Genomic DNA, 17,948 nt, shown 5'->3' on the forward strand with positions numbered 1-17,948 from the left:
ATGCATGAGCATGCAAAACGGGGCATGCAAAAAGCGCTTCGTAATTGTATTAAAAAGATGATGACTTTTCATTAGCCATAGAATAAATAGATGACTGTAGTTTTATTTTATAAACCCCACCCACCACATCGAAAGCCTCTATGACGCCAGAGATCCCCAGTTTCTTCCGTCTGACGCCGTGTGGCGCTACTACTGCGCACTGTTTACGGCACAGGAGACAAAGCAGCCAACTCAATTACAACACTGGATCAACCATACGCTTTACTTAACCATTTCACAGCCGAAACTCACTTAAGTAAACCTCAGGACACAAAGGTAAGCGATACGCATGTCATTAATCGAGTGTTTTATTTCGTCTTAGACGCGTGCATGATTCTGGTTTAGATCCAGTGATCCGGGTAGTTCGACGAGCTTCTCTGTTTTGTGCGACCAGGATCCGGTTCTGCCTCATCAGGTTATGTCCTGTGTGGCCTAACGTAGCCACACCATTGAGTTGTCACTAAGTCAAATATCCTCATTCTAGGTCTTTAAATGGTTCAGTGTAGGCATTTTAAATCACCAAGCAGTCGTTTTTACTAAATAAATAATAAGGAAATACAAGGAAATAAATCGTGTCGGTTATATCGTTATGGCAGGAGAGAAGTGTTTTCCTGTTGTTTTGTCTGCGAGCTAATGCACTAGCCGCTAGCATGTGTTGCTAGAGCTAGCGCATACATCTCGTCAGGTCGCGAGAGCGTGTGAGTAGCTCGAGCTTTCACTGCAACTTCCTCGATAGAAACGCCTCAGATTAATTGTACACATTTTTTTTATTATTAAAACTATATGTACATATAATTGCATTGTCATTATTATTACAGTATATGGTTGCCCAAGTGTAACATTTTGGTTATTCGTTTATTTACACCTTTATGTATCGTGACAACTGACAGGAAGCGTAAACGTTATTTATTAGATCCTTTACATTCATTCGAATAGTAATAGTTTCAAAGCAATTCAAGAAAGTAGGTATGTGTGAAATATTACAGTATAGCTTCCTCCTCTGTGTAGTGCATAATTCATTACTGATGTTTAGGCATCCATAGCAAACCATGCAGGTTAATTTAGGGCTGCTGTGGTGAAGGAATTTCCCTTGAGTAGCTCAACATCGCGATATTATCACAATTTTTTTGTTATTATTTATAATTTTTACAATGTGGTCAGCAACCACAAAGGAGATTAAAAACAAAACATTAGTAGCTTATTAATAATACAAAAAGTCTGAATGAACACGCAGGAGAATAGCGCAAACCACACAATGCATAAACGTGAAATGACCTGAAACACAGTGCTATAAACAGGGGTAAAACAAAGGAAAGTAAACTAGCCATGTGAAAGTAATATGTAACTATAGAAACAAACAGGACATAGTCAGTATCCAATGAAACTGAAAATAAACAGAGTGGGGAAACAGGAACTAAAGGAAACAGAACAGAATGTCAAAATAAGGGTCCACATAACAACATAAACCTGACAATATGCTCGTTGGGTTAATGTTAGGCTAATATGTATAACTGTTAGTTCCGATCCTCAAATCTGACTCGACGATAGGCTTTCTAAGACTGCTGATATTTCTTAATAGTATCAAGCATCTGCACTCACTTTCGTCTTTTGGGAGAAATGTATGTAAAATCTGACAGTCTCTGTTAGTGAGACCTAAAACTTTCATTATAAACTAGTGTTGTCAAAAATATCAATATTTTGATATGTGTCGATACTGAAATATCTGAAACGATTCCAATTCTCCTTTCTTCAGTATCGATACACCGATACCAGCTGCGCTTTCTTGCTCTCCTCTTCGACAGGTCTGAGTTTTGGCGCGGGATTGTGCATAATTCTTATTTCAGCAGGTTTCGCACGCACACACATACTAAAGCTGCCTCTGATATAAAAGAGACAAAATCAGCAATTTTTTGTGGGTTATTAATGGTCAAATACACTCAAAATGGAACATTTTAAACAGCTCAAAATGCACTTTCAGACCATTCTGATCACAGTATGAGGCAGAAATATAATTATATATGCGATGATAAAGGCTACTTATGTTAATCATTGCGATAATAACTACACATGTTTATGGAAAATACCCAAAGACTGCTTAAAGAACGTAGACAAAACAAATATGATTATAATTGTGTATTAAAGTTAGAGCTTATTTAGAGATATCAGCCGAATGGCTTAGTGTAGGCGCTAATGGATCCAAGGTTGTATCTCGTAAATTACCCCACAATAATGCCCGGAATGGTACCAAACTTCTACAGTAGTACAAATAGGTTCTGTACTCATAAAACGAGGCATTGGAAAGTTTGTAAGTACATCAGGAGTTTATTTAAATAACACTTGCCTGATGGCTTATGCTACCGCTAACCCGGACGTCGAGGTCACACCCACTGATTTGGGGGAAAAACCTGTAAAAGTCCTGTATTTCTCAGTTTTTCCCAAAGCCTGCTTGCCTAAGTTGATCTGTGTTTAATTTTTTTTTCGATTTTCTGCACTGTAATCGTGAACCATGATGACTGAACGACACAACAGCGGTGTGCGAGATATCATAGATATGCATACGGAATGAGGAACCAATGTATTATCTATGGTTTCTACAAGCAGAAACCGAGGAAAGCGTGGATATTACGTCATTGATAGGTGACAATGACCAGGGATTAGCCATTATTAAAAACTGGAATTTCTCTGGATTTACAAATCCTTGGGAACTTTTGGGATAATGTAAGTACACTGTGAAAGTGGTTTTTGAATATTTTATTACAAAAATCGTACATATTGTACCTTAAGTAAAGACCAAACGTTCTCTTTTGTCATGCTCATTTTGCGATCTAGCTAGTTTTCAGTCAGCCAGTGGAATGGTGGGGTTGTGTGCCCTGTTGTTAGCCCTGGCTCGCACTGGCCGGACAAGTGGAAATGCAGCCAATCATGCCAATGAAGCTTTGACTCTACGGCTATTCTGTAGACCTGTCAGTGGTGGCGATAAATGAGTAGGCTATCTGTTTTACATCTTATTAGCGAGTCATTGACTCAACTGGTTTGTTAAAAACACAGAATCATTTACAATGAAACCGTGGATAGAGTCATGAAGATGAAGCTTAACTGGCATGGTTGTCAGGCATTTACAAAACATATATGGTACTTTAAATATGAAAATAGATAATACAGATCATTAATTGGGTAAAAAGAAACATGAAATGATGGGGGAAATAAAATGTATAAATTAATATAAATTTACTTAAGTAATTAATACTGAGACACTTATTTAGGCAAACAGCACTAATGAATTGTTTAAGATTTGAAGCTTAAAGTTGAGGACTTGCAACTTGACTTGGACGTGCTTGTCTTGACTCGTGACTTGAATGCAAAGACTCGAGACTTACTAGTGACCTGCAAAACATTGACTTGTTCCGCCTCTATTCATTTCAATGTTGGGCAGGTCATTCATGTATTATACCTTAATACATAACGTTGGGATACAAGCATTGATGTGCAAAGCAATATGATCATTGTGACTTATTTATGCACCAGTAGTGCTGGCCACGAATAGTTCTTTTGAACTATTCATAAAAACTACTCTTACGAGTTATTTTTTTAATGTTTTTGTCAATGTGTATAGCATGTTTTATCACACAGTACTTAATACTCTTAATTGTATTTTTAGTTGTCTTAATGTTTTTCTATCTCTTATCTAATTTTGCAGATTCTACAAATGAAAACAACTGATTTACACTATCCTAAATGGAGGTCAATATGTCTGTTGCATCTGGGCTCAGATATAACATGTTAAAGTAAACATCTGGATGGAAGGAAGAGCCACACCCATGACACTTGAACAGTTAAAAAGCTACTTTGAATAGAGAGGTTTTTTGTCACTGCAGAAATTCTTTCTGCAATAATGGACGGAGAGGACAGCCTCTCACAGAAGACTGAGGATGCAAGCCACGAGCATAATGGCTCCAAAGATAACAAGAGAATAGAGGCCAAAGGTACCTGTTTAAAAATCGAAGGGAAAGATGGTTATGTGTTCAAATCATACAGAATTACTCCTCAAGAGACATTGGAAGCAAAACCCCATACCTGTCCCTCTGAGAAACTGGTAAAAGACTCTTCTTTGGTGTCTTTGTCATTTGAGGGCGCAGAGGAAGATGGATCTTCTGAGGTCGATGGGCTTTCAACAGAGGATTCACCAGCAGAAATTTGTGAAAAGCACGACTCTCAAACATCTCCAGCTATTTCAAATAAGAGCCAGAACATTGAAATAAATAATTCAGAAATTGAAACAAGTGTATGTATCAAAGCTGAACCAAATGAAACAGGTGAAATCTCTCAGGATGATGAAAAGTTATCATTTGATGGGGCCTTTGGCCCCTTTGCCACTAGAAGTTATGACGACGATTATGGTAACTTGTTCAGTGGGTACTCAAGTACTCTTTATGACGTCGCAATGGATGCTGTCACACAAAGCCTTCTATCATCCATAAGAAGTCCCCTTAACCCTAGAAAAAAATCTCCTGCTTGGAACCATTTTTTCATATCACCACGTGATAGTACCAAAGCAATCTGTATGTACTGTATGAAAGAGTTCAGCAGGGGTAAAAATGAGAAAGACCTCAGTACTAGTTGTTTAATGAGGCATGTCCGAAGGGCTCATCCCACTGTTCTTCTGCAAGATGGTGATTCATTAAATAATTTGTCCAATTCCTCATCTTTAATACCTCCCAATATATCACCAAACAATGGAGACCTGTCTGTAAGCATCAAGCAACCTACAGACAACCATACTCCACTGTCCTCCAGTCTAGCTGAGGCCACAGACATCGTGTCCAAAGACTCTTTACAAAAGGTCAAACCAAAAGCAGAAAAGAGTGTCAAGAGTGACTCTAGTGCAGTTCCTTCCCCACATTCCTTTAACAACCATAATGACGATGCCACAGACTTGTTGACTGAATGCCCTGGATCAGCCCCTAAGAGCTCAAGTTCTCGGCGACGCTCAGCAGTGTGGAAACACTTTTATTTATCCCCTGCTGACAGCTCAAAAGCAGTGTGTATTCACTGCATGAATGAGTTCAGTCGTGGCAAAAATGGGAAAGACTTGGGGACGAGCTGCCTTATTCGCCACATGTGGCGGGCCCATCGAGACATAGTAATTGAAGAAAACGGACAGGGCTCAAGCATTCCTCCGCCTTACACCACTCCGCCAACATTGCTGTCTCGCACACAGGACTCCACAGAGGTCAAAAAGGAATTCCTCTGTATCTCACATCGCCCTGATACCATATCAGATGAAGTGCCCAATGATGACAGTGAGCACATGACTCTTGAAGATGAGGCAAATGATTCTACATATCAATCTGGACTAGAGTCCTCACTTGATGCATCTTTTAGACTGAAAGGGGAAAATGTACCTATGTCATCTTCTCCAGAGGAACACACTGAGGGGCACAGCGTATCCCAAGATCAGAGCTCAGTTTTTCAACAAAACAAGAAAATAATGAAACGGGTGAAATCAGAAGTATGGCATCATTTCATTGTCTCTCCTGTTGACCAACTCAAAGCTTTGTGTCGATATTGTCCCTGTGTGATAAGCCGTGGTAAACGAGGGGACTTTGGCACAAGCTGTTTAATGAGACATTTGATGCGACGGCATCCTGATGTTCTCAAAACCCAAAAAAGCACAAGTGACAAATTTTCCTCGCCTCGGTCACCTCATTCAACTCCTCCTGCAGAGGATGACATGACGACAAATGCAACGGACAGCCCTGTTGTTGAAAACAAACCACACACCCTGCCTGTTTTCAGTAAAAAGACTTCAAAGCTATGGAATCACTTTTCTATTTCCACTGCGGACCCAACAAAGGTGGTCTGTTTGCACTGTAGCCGCACAATTAGCAGGGGCAAAAAGACAACCAATTTAGGCACTAGTTGCTTATTTAGGCACATGCAGAGATTTCATGGGCATGTGCTTGAAAATAATAGTAATATCTCAGGTGATGTGTCATCTGCTGAAATTCAAGTTAAGCAGGAGCTCATGGACATTTCTACTTATGGGGAGAATGCAGAAAAGTTCAGTGAATGCCACCCAGCTGCCAAAAAAATTACCAAACTCATTGCAGAAATGCTTGCACTGGATCTTCAGCCATCAACTGTAGTGGAAAATCTTGGCCTGAACCGGTTACTGGAATACCTCCAACCACAGTATTCTTTACCTTCCTCATCCTACTTCACCAGCACTGCAATCCCAGAAATGTATGAAAGCGTGAAAGAAGTAGTTCTGACCCACCTAAAGGAGGCCGAAGGTGGAATCATCCATTTCACAACAAGTGTTTGGGTGAGCAGCCAAACTCAAGAGTACTTAATTCTTACAGCCCACTGGGTAACATTTGAGTCTCAAGTTCTGCCTCAGGGTCAAGATTTCCACTGCTCGGCCCTCCTTGGTGTTTCCTCAATTGACTGTGACTACAATATGCTGAATATACAGAAGCAGCTTGAATACCTTTGGGACACCTGGATTGGTTCCTCAGGCCTTAAAATTGGATTTACTGTAACAGATAATCAAACTATTGGAAGCATACTAGAGAGCAGTGACCACACCACCATGCAGTGTTTTGGTCATAACATAGACCTCATTGTTAACGAAGCCATAAAAAGTCAGAGGATGGTTCAGAACTTGCTTAGTATTGCCCGAAAAATCTGTGAAAGAGTGCATCGTTCTGCTAAAGCAAAGGAGAAGTTGGCAGAGCTGCAAAAAGCTTATCAGTTACCTGAAAACCAGCTGGCTCAGGATGTTCCCTCTAAGTGGAAAACATCATACTTCATGCTTGAGCGATTAGTAGAGCAAAAGAAAGCCATTGATGAGATGTCAATAGAGTGCAATTTCAGGGAACTGATAAGCTGTGACCAGTGGGAAGTCATGCAATCGGTCTGCAATGCTCTTAAGCCTTTTGAGGTAGCCTGCAGGGAGATGAGCAATCGCACTGCAACACTAGGTCAGGTCATTCCACTCATTCACATACTCAACCGAAAGATAGATATGCTTTTTGATGAGACAATGGGTATTGATAATATGCTGAAGTCTTTAAAGGAGGCAATGGTGACTAGAATGTCCCCTACACTTCATGACCCCAGGTACATATGGGCAACCATGTTGGACCCGAGGTATAAGACCTCCCTCTTTACTGAGGAAGAAGCAGAGCAGTGTAAGCATGACCTCATACAAGAGCTCGAGGTGTCTGCATCTAATTCTGTGGAGACTAAGCCACCACTGTCAAATGGATGTAGTGAAATACCAGCTTCATCAAACAGCTTGGCCTCAAACAAAGAGAATCTCTGGGCTCTTATGGATGACATTAGACAAAAAATCAAGCAAGAGGAGAGACCAAAATCATTGGAGCTTGCTGTGCTGGAGTATTTGGAGGAAGACATTCTTGACCAGAGTTGTGATCCTCTGGATTATTGGAACATGAAGAAGTTACTGTGGCCTGACCTTGCCAAAGTAGCTGTACGCTATGTGGGTTGTCCACCCAGCATTGTACCAGCAGACACACTTTTTAGCACATCAAGCGTCAACTGTGCTCTGAATCAGTCCAGACCATTGCTAGAAAATCTAGAAGGACTTCTATTTTTAAAGGTCAACCTTCCTTTGATATATTTTCAGTACTGATGATCATGTATTTATATTTGCAAGGATGTTTCTTAGACTCTGCTGAACTCTGATGACCACTCGAGTAACTTTTCTGAGAAGGCCTAATTAACCACAATTCATTTTACTGCGGTTCATATTCAATACACAAGAGCATCTGAATATTTAACTGAATAAAAGACTGCTTTGAGTACTACTGTTGAGTACACTTGATAACTGGAGTCTTATTCCTGGTGAAAAGTGTTTTCAGGGAGGGAGGGTTATTTAGTTATAGGGGTAGCTATTGTTTGTTGCTGTACTGATTCTTTTTATTTTATAAAATGTATCTTTGTCTTCTCTCTCCTTGTGCCTTATACAAACTACTTCAGGTCAACATGCTGTAAATATTAATTGATGTGCAAAAGCAAGTCGTAGTCTTCTGATTTTAATGATTTTATAAAATTGAAACTACATGCTGAATACTGTTTTTATATAAATACATGACCCAAAATAAATGCTGTGACTGAGAGATGTTTTAAATGTATTTTATTTAATTCTTTTATTGTGATTGTTGTGGCTCATGGTACTGTTATAATTAGTTTTTTTTTGTTTAGTTTTTTTTATCATTTTTAGTTTTTTTTGCTGATGATCGTTTTGTTTGTATTTGTTAAAAAATGTACATAATGCTGTACTTTCAGGTTGAAATCTATTAGAAAATTTGTCTCAAGCACAAATCTTTTTTTATATAAATCTAAAGGGTTAAATTATGGGACATCAAGGAAGTGTACTGTACATTTTATAAATAATTTCCAAAATATAATTTGATAGAGGAAAAAAATCAAACTGGAATAATTTAGTTTTTTTTTTTTTTTTTTGTGGTAATTTGTAAATAAAACTTTACACTTTGAAACCATGTTGCTTTTAAATTTGTTATTGTTTCAGGTCATGTTATTTTTCTTCTTGTCTTTATTGTCACCGGATGCAGATATTTTCCAAATTTGAATGATCTTGCTTAATCTATTCTAATTCTAATCCAAACTGGAAAAAAATGTGGCAGTGTAATAGGGGGGGGAAAGGGGTATATTATTTTGGCCTTTGTTGAGGAGGACAGTCTGACTGAAAAATCTGTATGACTTTCATTCTTCTGTGAAACATTAAAAATATATATATATTTTGTCCATTCAGTGGATGTAAATGGTCTCCAAAATGGTTTTGTGACTAACATTATTATAAATATCTTTTGTGTTCTGCAGAAGAAATTAATGCATGTTTGGAAAGACGCGAGTACATGACAAAAAAAATTAAAATGGGGAACTATCCCTATAAGTGTATTTATGCATCCAGATTTACATTATCATTCATGCAAAAGATACAGTTGAGACAAACCACTGGGAGGCATAGTAATTGCATGTTAAAAAAAACAAAACATTTTGAGCAGATAACTGCCATTGCAAAAACCTGCTTGAGCAGCCTCAATAAATATCAGAAAACCCTTTTTTAGGGCAGTTAAAAATGTGTATATGAAATTAAACCACAGTGAAGAGTGTTAAACTACACTTACAATAAACTCAGGAATGTTCCCCTCAGTAAAACAGACTAGCAACAGAATTCATAACCACTTTTGTAAACATTTATTGGTCTTTTGGAAACATTTTATTCAGTTTATTTGTCAATTTCACTCCAAAGCTTTCGTTATCTAGGTTCATTATTTAAATGTCTTTCTAGAAACACAAGTTTGTCATTTAGCTTGATTCTGAGAGGTGGAAAGTGGGACATCTCAAATGCAAGGCTTTGGTATCCTGGGATGAAGACCAAAGGGCTGTGAGAGTCTTTGAGCAGCAATATCTTGGTTGCATTCGCTTCCATTAACAGGTGTGTATACGTTTTCATAACTGGATCTTCAAAGGTCAAATCCTCATTTTTGTCATATCTAGGAAATTAAAGGGAAAAAACATTGACAAATCACTCATTGCACATAATTATCAAATTATATTTGATAGTTTGATGGTCACACACCTCCAGTTACTATTTAGCTCCAGAAACCGTGAGACTCCCGTTTGTGCAGCAAGTACATCGATGTGTAATGACACATCTGTGTGGCAAGTATGCAACTTAATGAGATTGCTTGGATTGCAATAATAATTCAATATTAAATGAGCAATCAAAATCAACTTACTTGCTGTTGCTGGCTTTAATCTATGTAGCTCCTGCATTGCTTTCCCTCCTGGGTAGTTGTGATGGGAAACATACAGAGAAACACTTGTGTATACTCCATTTAACATCAAATGTCCTACCACAACTATGGAGCCAATTTTATACATCCATGACTTGTGGTAGTTTTTCAAACTGTAACAAAACAAAAGAGAAAGTACAAACATTTGTTCAAATGAAATACTGTAGGGTTGAATATTAAACATTCCAAAAGAAGAGGGTCTGCTAATTATAACACATTAAGTACAGCAAGGCAGCTGTTTAAATGTCTCAGATTTGGTTTTAATCACATGGGCAAGGAAAGGGAAAAAAAAAAGATTGCAACCAATGATCTGGTCTCACTTCTCATGCTCATGAATTCTGCTACTCTATCTCTACCAGAGCTTCCTGTAAAACTGGGTTTCAAGAACAAATTTAACTTTTTTCAATACATTTCTATTGTTGGTGTGCTAAGCAAGTAGCCAGATGGTGGTGATATAAACAGTATTAGAGCTATTCATTTACAAGACCTAATATTATTAAAATCTGATAATAATAATAAGAGTCAAATCTGATACTAATAAATACAGCATATATTTGCATACTGCTGTCTTGGCATCATATACATATTCATTGCACCTTAGACTATCCTGTAATGCATGAAACGTCACTATATCATAATTTGCCAATACAGGCATATTTATTGAAAATAAGCAGCGCAGGACCAATAAGAGCAAAACAGCCTAATCTAAAAAGAATATCAAGTAAAAGTAAAAACTTACTTGCGTACTTCATTTACTGAAATATAAAAAACACTGATGAATGAAAGAAACACTGATGGATAATTTCAAATGCTTTGTGACAGAAGAAAAAAAACTAACAGTTACACTTTACAATAAGGTATCATTGGTTAACATTAATGTATTAACTAAAATTAACAAACAATGAGCAATACACTTGTTACAGTATTTATTCATTGTTGTTAACATTAGTTAATAAAAATGTAATTGTTCATTGTTTCTTCGAGTTAGTTCAGTGCATTAACTAATGTTAACAAATACAACTTTTGATTTTAATAATGTATTAGTAAATGTTGATATTAACTAAGATTAACAAATGCTGTAGAAGTATTGTTCATTCTTAGTTAATGTAACTAATGCAGTTAACTAATGTTAATAAATGAAGCCTTATTGTAAAGTATTACCAAACGTCCAAAACGTCTATTTTATTGTCATCTTTACGAGGTGCATAGGAGTAATGCAACAGGTTTTTTTACGGATCTCACTTTTTTGTGCATGATCAGAAGAGGAATCTCCTAGTTTTTAATGACAGCATGATTGGATCTGCTCCATCTACAATGATCCTTTTGAAATCAGATTCTAAATTAAAATAGCACTGTCACCGGATCATCATGATGGCAATACAGACACTTCATTGATTCTAAATGCGAGCGAAACTCAAAGTGGTGGTTATGTGAAGCCATACGCATGTCGTATTAAAGGTTGTATCAGTGATTTCAGGCCCCCCAAAAAATTATCACATTCATCTAATCTTTCCTAACGATCCGCTAGCTGCCCGCCCCATAAGCATGCCGTCAAAAAAAACGCGTCTCTGTAGGCAGCCTAGGCTCTGAGATCTGCACACAAAAACAATTGGTTTCACCAACCACTCAAAACCAAAACAAATAGTGTTCCAACCAATCAACGACAGGGGGTGGGTGTAGTGAGGTTTTGTGCACGGCTTAGGAAAGATTAGATGAACGTGATAAAAAAAATTGTTGGGCCTGAAATCAATGATACAACCTTTAAGTGCAAGAAAGAGACTTTTCTTTTCATTATTCTTTTCCCTGTGAAGCTGCTTTGATACTATATGTGATGTACAGAGCACTATAAGTAAAACTGAATTGAATGACTGTGAAACAAATGCACTTTAATGGGGTCATGAAATGCAGTTTCAGATTTGTATAATGTTTCTCAAGGTTAGCGTATAAAGTTACGTTTTTTTGCACTACGAAAATGGTACAATATTTGTAAAAATTATCATTGTCCATCCTCAAAAAATAAATATACTTAGCAGTGTTGCCTCAGAAAACAAAATACTTGGCACTATCATCTTTCAATAAAAGATATTTTGAAAAAAACATGTTGAGAATAATCTCCCGATTTCCTATCCATGCGTTTCAGGAGGGTAGAAAAGGATAATTCAAATTTTAAACTGGAGAGTTAGTTTCGAGTTCTGAAAATTGCAGTTTGTTTTATTGTAGAGTAACCACTTAAATGTGTAATTATCAAGAACATTTATTCTCCAGTTCATGACCCCCTTAACAGCTACTGTCAAAACATGTTCAGCTTACATGAACGAACAACCGCAGGCAGCAATCATGTTGAACACGGGGAAGGTGTAGATGATAAAGCGGAGCTCCTTGTGGGGCAGAAAAGAGTACAGCAGAATGAAGCCTACGGTTACGATGAGCAGTTTTCTTGTCCGTCTGTCCAATAGGCCGAGTGGGATGAAAAGTATTGTGCTGCCAAGAGCTCGAGGGAGAGCAGAGTAAAAGTACCACAGAAAAGGGAAAGTTTGAGGCACAGAAGAAGTCAAGGAAATATTTTTTAAAAAGACAGAAAATATATATATATATATATTTTTTTTTTGTGAAATATTACCCTAGTGGAAAAAACCTATACCAAAAAGCATTTATTTCATACTAAGTATACTACAAATCCATTAACATATTTACTGACATATCGCTTGAGACTTACTGATATAAATATTGTAATTAAACTTTATTTGGAGAACTTATTTATTGCACAATGCACATTTCTTAATATTAAGCCTAAAATGTGCTTAATGTCACTATTAGTAAGGATAGTATGATCTCTGACTTTGTATAACATCAGTCTTTAAATGCAAGATATTTAACGTGTACCTAAAGTATAATTGCAACAGTTCCACTTTAGCACAGTCAAATATACTTAAGTATAGCTTAAGTTGGACCTCAGTACTATTTCAGTATAACTAAAGTGCATTAAGTACAAAATTAGTTGTTCCAATTTAGCAGACTTTAAGTATACCAATTTAGTATACCAAAAGTACAATTGCAAGCATTAAATAAATGTATTTCAAATGCATTTTAGTATATTTATTTTTCACAAGGGTTAGTTGGCCCAAAAATGAACATTCTGGGTAAATGGTGACAATCTCACGTTGCTCCATGCTGAAGTTTGCAAAAGGATATTCCCCAGTTGGAGCTTTTATTCATAACCGTGTTGTACCACAGTACCTGACCCTCAGGCCAGAGCAGCTTATTCCAGAAAACTGTGTCAACCATGACAGTGAGACCTACAAAAGAAATCAAACACACTTTAGTCTGTGTCCACGCTTTGATGAGAAATACAACATCCGACCATAGAAAAGTCTAAATTTAGTGTGTAGGCTACTAAAAAGTAGACAAAATATTGATAGAATTAACCGAATTTATGCGTCACTGACCCAAAGATAAAACACCAGCAGGTATGGCATGGTAAAGCAGCTGCAGAAAATGGAGTTTCCTGCTCAGGAGTGACATCAACAACATCAGGCCAAAGAGGAGACACAATTCAGAGCGGAACACAATGATGGCCAAAGCAGAGAGCCAAATGAAGGAACCGTGTCTCTGGGCCAGCCAAGATGTGAACGCCAGCAGAGCTATTCAATAAAACACAATTTGGAGAAACTTTGGTATGCTTAAAATGCAGAATAATGCACACATATGAATAGAAAAAGATGTTGTTACAATAATGAATATGATTCTTATGGTGTTGTTTTAGCCACATACTGCAAAGGTCTGGGATTGACAACCATATTTCTAGAGTGAAGAATATAAATATTCAGATTTAGATGACGATATAAGCAGTGCTCATTATCGCAACACATTAATTGATAAGCTCAGTCGATTACCTTAAAGGGATAGTTCACCTAAAAATGAAAATTAGCCCATGATTTACTCACCCTAAAGTCATCCTAGGAGTATATGACTTTCTTCTTTCAGACGAACACAACGGAGTTCTATTAAAAAGTGTCTTGGCTCTTCCAAGCTTTAAAATGGCAGTGAATGGCTGTTTCTGTTTTGAAGTCCATAAAAATGCATCTATCCATCATAAAAGTGCATCCGTCCATCATAAAAGTGCTCCACACGGCTCCGGGGAGTTAATTAAGGCCTTCTGAAGTGAAGCGATGTGATTGTGTGAGAAAAAAATTAATATTAACATGTTACAAAGTAAAATTCTAGCTTTCAGCCAAATGGCCAAACGCAGTTTACTTACACCTAAAGCGCAACTTATGACGTCAGAAGTAGTGTAGTGCATCATGGCGTAGCGTAAATATCAGCAGTACGTTGCATTACTTGCATAAGTTGCGCTTAGACTTAAGTCGAATCTGTATGTTTGTTTGGCCGGAAGCTAGTTATTTTACTTTATAAAGTTTTAAATCTAGATATTTTCTTACACAAACTCATCGCTTCACTTCAGAAGGCCTTTATTAAACCCCCTGAGCCGTGTGGAGCACTTTTATGATTGATAGATGTACTTTTATGGACTTCAAAACAGAAACAGCCATTCTCTGCCATTATAAAGCTTGGAAGAGCCAGGACATTTTTAATATAACTCTGATTGTATTCGTCTGAAAGAAGAATGTCATATACACCTAGAATGACTTAAGGGTGAGTAAATCATGGGCTAATTTTCATTTTTGGGTGAACTATCCCTTTAACAAACAATTACTGTCTATTAATCATAATATAAATATTGTACTCAAAGCCTAACGAAGGACGATGACAATTCACGCAATTAGTAGTAAACACAAATGTGTTATATGAAGTCATGTTGCTTTAGCTTTGTTTTTTAAACAAAAGAATGAAATGGCTCCTAGAAAACTCTAAATATTGCTCCATGATATTGGCCAAACTCTACCCAAGAGCCCTATTTACTGGCTGTGTTATATGCAGACTGTACCTAAAGGCAAAGCGATCACATTTGGGAGGGTTCTGGAACTGTAAAACATCAGATGGAACTGAGTAGCGCAGATGAAACAGAATAGACTGGCCACCATTGACCCAAACTGCCTCCGGACCTCTCTCTGCATCTGCCATAGTGACAGAATCACACATAGTCCAAGAACTCCTCGCACTGCGGAACAGAGAACAACAAAGTTGATGAAACTGAAACAAAAACAATGTTAAGCTACAAATTGTGATATCAGATATACCTAGGATTTGAGTGTAAAACTTTGGTGCTTGCAGGAGGGCAAGCACACACTTCATTGGTGCACTAAGTGCTGATATGAACAGGGGTCCAAGAAACGTCCGTGGAACCACACCAGGAAACTCATGATGATCATACTGGAGAAACCGTAATAAGGAATTAATAGAGACTTGATGCACATCCAAATTCACGTACTTATGCACTATTCTACACCATTTTTCATAAATAGAGTGAGTAGTGCATTCAACATCACACTGAAAAAAAAAAGTGTTGAATGTAGTAGTATTTGTTTGTATTATATCCAAATAAAAAACTATCCAAATATACTTATGACCCACCCACATGAGGAAAGTATAAAGTTGTGTCATTTTGGACATAACTTTAGTCCTCATGTGGGTCAAATAAGTCTAATGTTAAACAACATTGAATTGTCAATATACTACACTGCAATAGTTATTTGGACATGTATACAAACAAGTCTCTGGACATGTTCCACTGTAATACCATTTTATTTTCAAATAACGTACACTGTACACATATGGAATCAGATAGTACCATGTAGGCTAGCCTTCCTCCATAGTACTTTTCACGGAACTCTTTCACTAAACTGTTCAAAATCCATCTGTAATCTTACAATTACATGTAATCAAAAATCACGAGCGTCTTGAGTTTCACGCTCTAAAACAAAACTTATCAAACAGAATACAACCCAGAAAAAAAACGTCACTTTTGATATGAGCTTACCTTTTCAAATTCAAATCCGTGATACAGAACATCGTGAATTGCTTGTAAATTAAAACTTTCTTCAACTTTAGTGTAGGGACAGGTAAACAAATGTAGAAATACAACACCGATCATAAAAATTAGAAGACGATGCTCATTCACCGCTTCCTTCCGCGCCATCATAGCGCGTATACACGTCCTTCAGCGCGTGCGCAGACGTCTGAGCTTTAGAAATGAGTGGGTAGAATAGAATTGTGACAGCAAAGCAAATTCTGAAATGGGCGGGGCTTATAGCAGACCGAAAGTTTTCTGTGATTGATCCGGTATGTTGGATCTAAATATAAATTTTACTCTTTGTTTTTGTATTCAATTCAGTGCATATTAAGGTTAGACAATTTCATTAGTCAGTTGTAAATAGAGTGAAAATCCCGAAAGACTAATTTGCCTCGAGATTTTCCTATGGATTTTTATAATGTTTTTTTTCTCTTTTCTTTTTTCAATTTATGAGTAAAATAAGGTCTGTGGCAAACATTTAAGTTGATGGTAATTGTAGTTTTTGTTCTCCAACGTAAATTGCACACACCCACATAGAAAACGCATTTTTTTAAGCTGTTACCTATTTAAAAATATATAATATTTATTAAAAACAATAATATTGTTTCAAGTAAGTAAAAACGTTTGAAGTGTGTGTGTGTGTGTGTGTGTGTGTGTGTGTGTGTGTGTGTGTGTGTGTGTGTGTGTGTGTGTGTGTGTGTGTGTGTGTGTGTGTGTGTTGCAGCGTTGAACAATTTAGCCAATCACAGACACGTCTGTTGATTTCTTGAACGCAATGGCGAATCAGAGATGGTTAAATTATAAACCACTCAAAGCCGGAGTTTTTGTCCAATAGCTTGTTTGCACATGACGTCTCTGCTGATTTTCTACATAGGAAGCACTATCTTTTTTTATTATAATTAAATGCCAATCATATTGCAAATAATACACATGACAATAGTCTAACACATAGTATAAAAACAAAATTATTATTATTACCAAGATTGACAAAGGCCACATTTGGTGATAATCTTTGTCTATTAAAATAAAAATAAAAAATACACCTTTTTCAGAAAAGTAAACGTTCATGCCTATAGCATTTACAAAGGAAACAAATCTATCCAAAACATTTAGCTATAAATGCAATTAAAAAATAAGTGGACAACAATTTCTTTCTCAGTCCAACAGAAATCACATTTAACATCTACATCAGTACGAATTTTTTTTTTTTTTTTTTTTATGACACAAACTCAAAATGCCTATGTTTTGCGTCATTTATGGTTGTTCAAATCGATCAAACCGAGAAAACACAAGGAGCTTTTATCGTTTACATAACCTTTATCGTTTTTTAACTTTAAAAGTTGTTGCCTTTAATGGCGTTTTGCGTCTGCTGATACTGAAATTAATATGGATAACTGCTATACCTTTTGTTTTGTTTTTGACTTGATGAAATATTCACATTCTTCATGGTATCGTTTGCAGGAAAGAGAAGCTATTTTATCCCAATATTTATTTATTGGGATCATTCTTTATTGAAATAAATCAGTTTAAATTCATCATTATAAACATGCCACCAACAATAAAATAACTCATGGATACATTTTTCAAGATATTTAAAGTCATATTAATCATTTACATTAAGAACGTCCCTCCGCTGGAGTAATTTAACAAAAGCGAAGATTACATAGGATTGCATGACATCTGAAAAGTATTTCAATTGAAAAGCCATACTGCATGACTCTAACTTTCTTTTTTTCTCAACATATTGTAAACAATGTGGAAATTTCTACCATTATCATTATGTGCCGATGGGATGCACAGTTTTGATGACCATGTAATGTTAACATTGCACCTCTGCCTTTTGTTTGCAAAGCTCACATGTAATTTTTTATTGATACAGGTCATTTTTGATTGATATTATTTTTGTTTTCAATCATACCTTTCATGCTTTCATACTAAAATAAACCTCATTTGACTGGATTTGACTTTTCTCCTTAAATTGAAACCATTCTCTTTTATTTCATTTGAATTGCTTAAAATGTTGTATTATTGTAGCAGTAACATTTCACTGAATCTTTCTAGTCAGTTATGTTTTGCACATTTTAAGGATA

The 17,948-nt window shown here is 36.6% G+C and overlaps 2 protein-coding genes across 2 annotated transcripts; one reads left to right on the top strand and one right to left on the bottom strand.

Annotated features, from left to right (window-relative positions):
* The first annotated feature begins 160 nt into the window (after positions 1–160).
* Positions 161–8,183, top strand: zbed4 (zinc finger, BED-type containing 4). The gene is made up of 2 exons (XM_082167378.1): positions 161–315; positions 3,737–8,183. The coding sequence occupies exon 2, from the start codon at positions 3,932–3,934 to the stop codon at positions 7,694–7,696; it is 3,765 nt and encodes a 1,254-aa protein (XP_082023504.1). The 5' UTR covers positions 161–315; positions 3,737–3,931; the 3' UTR covers positions 7,697–8,183.
* A 1,087-nt stretch (positions 8,184–9,270) lies between these two features.
* On the bottom strand, positions 9,271–16,014 carry alg12 (ALG12 alpha-1,6-mannosyltransferase). The gene is made up of 9 exons (XM_082167437.1): positions 15,826–16,014; positions 15,086–15,218; positions 14,833–15,006; positions 13,334–13,528; positions 13,079–13,183; positions 12,198–12,420; positions 9,831–10,000; positions 9,671–9,746; positions 9,271–9,584 (listed from the first exon to the last, which is right to left on the bottom strand). Exons 1-9 carry the CDS (start codon positions 15,985–15,987, stop codon positions 9,347–9,349), a joined length of 1,476 nt encoding a protein of 491 aa, XP_082023563.1. The 5' UTR covers positions 15,988–16,014; the 3' UTR covers positions 9,271–9,346.
* Between the last annotated feature and the right edge of the window lie 1,934 nt (positions 16,015–17,948).

The sequence above is a fragment of the Leuciscus leuciscus genome, assembly GCF_965113295.1.
Source record: "Leuciscus leuciscus genome assembly, chromosome: 4".
Classification (NCBI taxonomy): domain Eukaryota; kingdom Metazoa; phylum Chordata; class Actinopteri; order Cypriniformes; family Leuciscidae; genus Leuciscus; species Leuciscus leuciscus.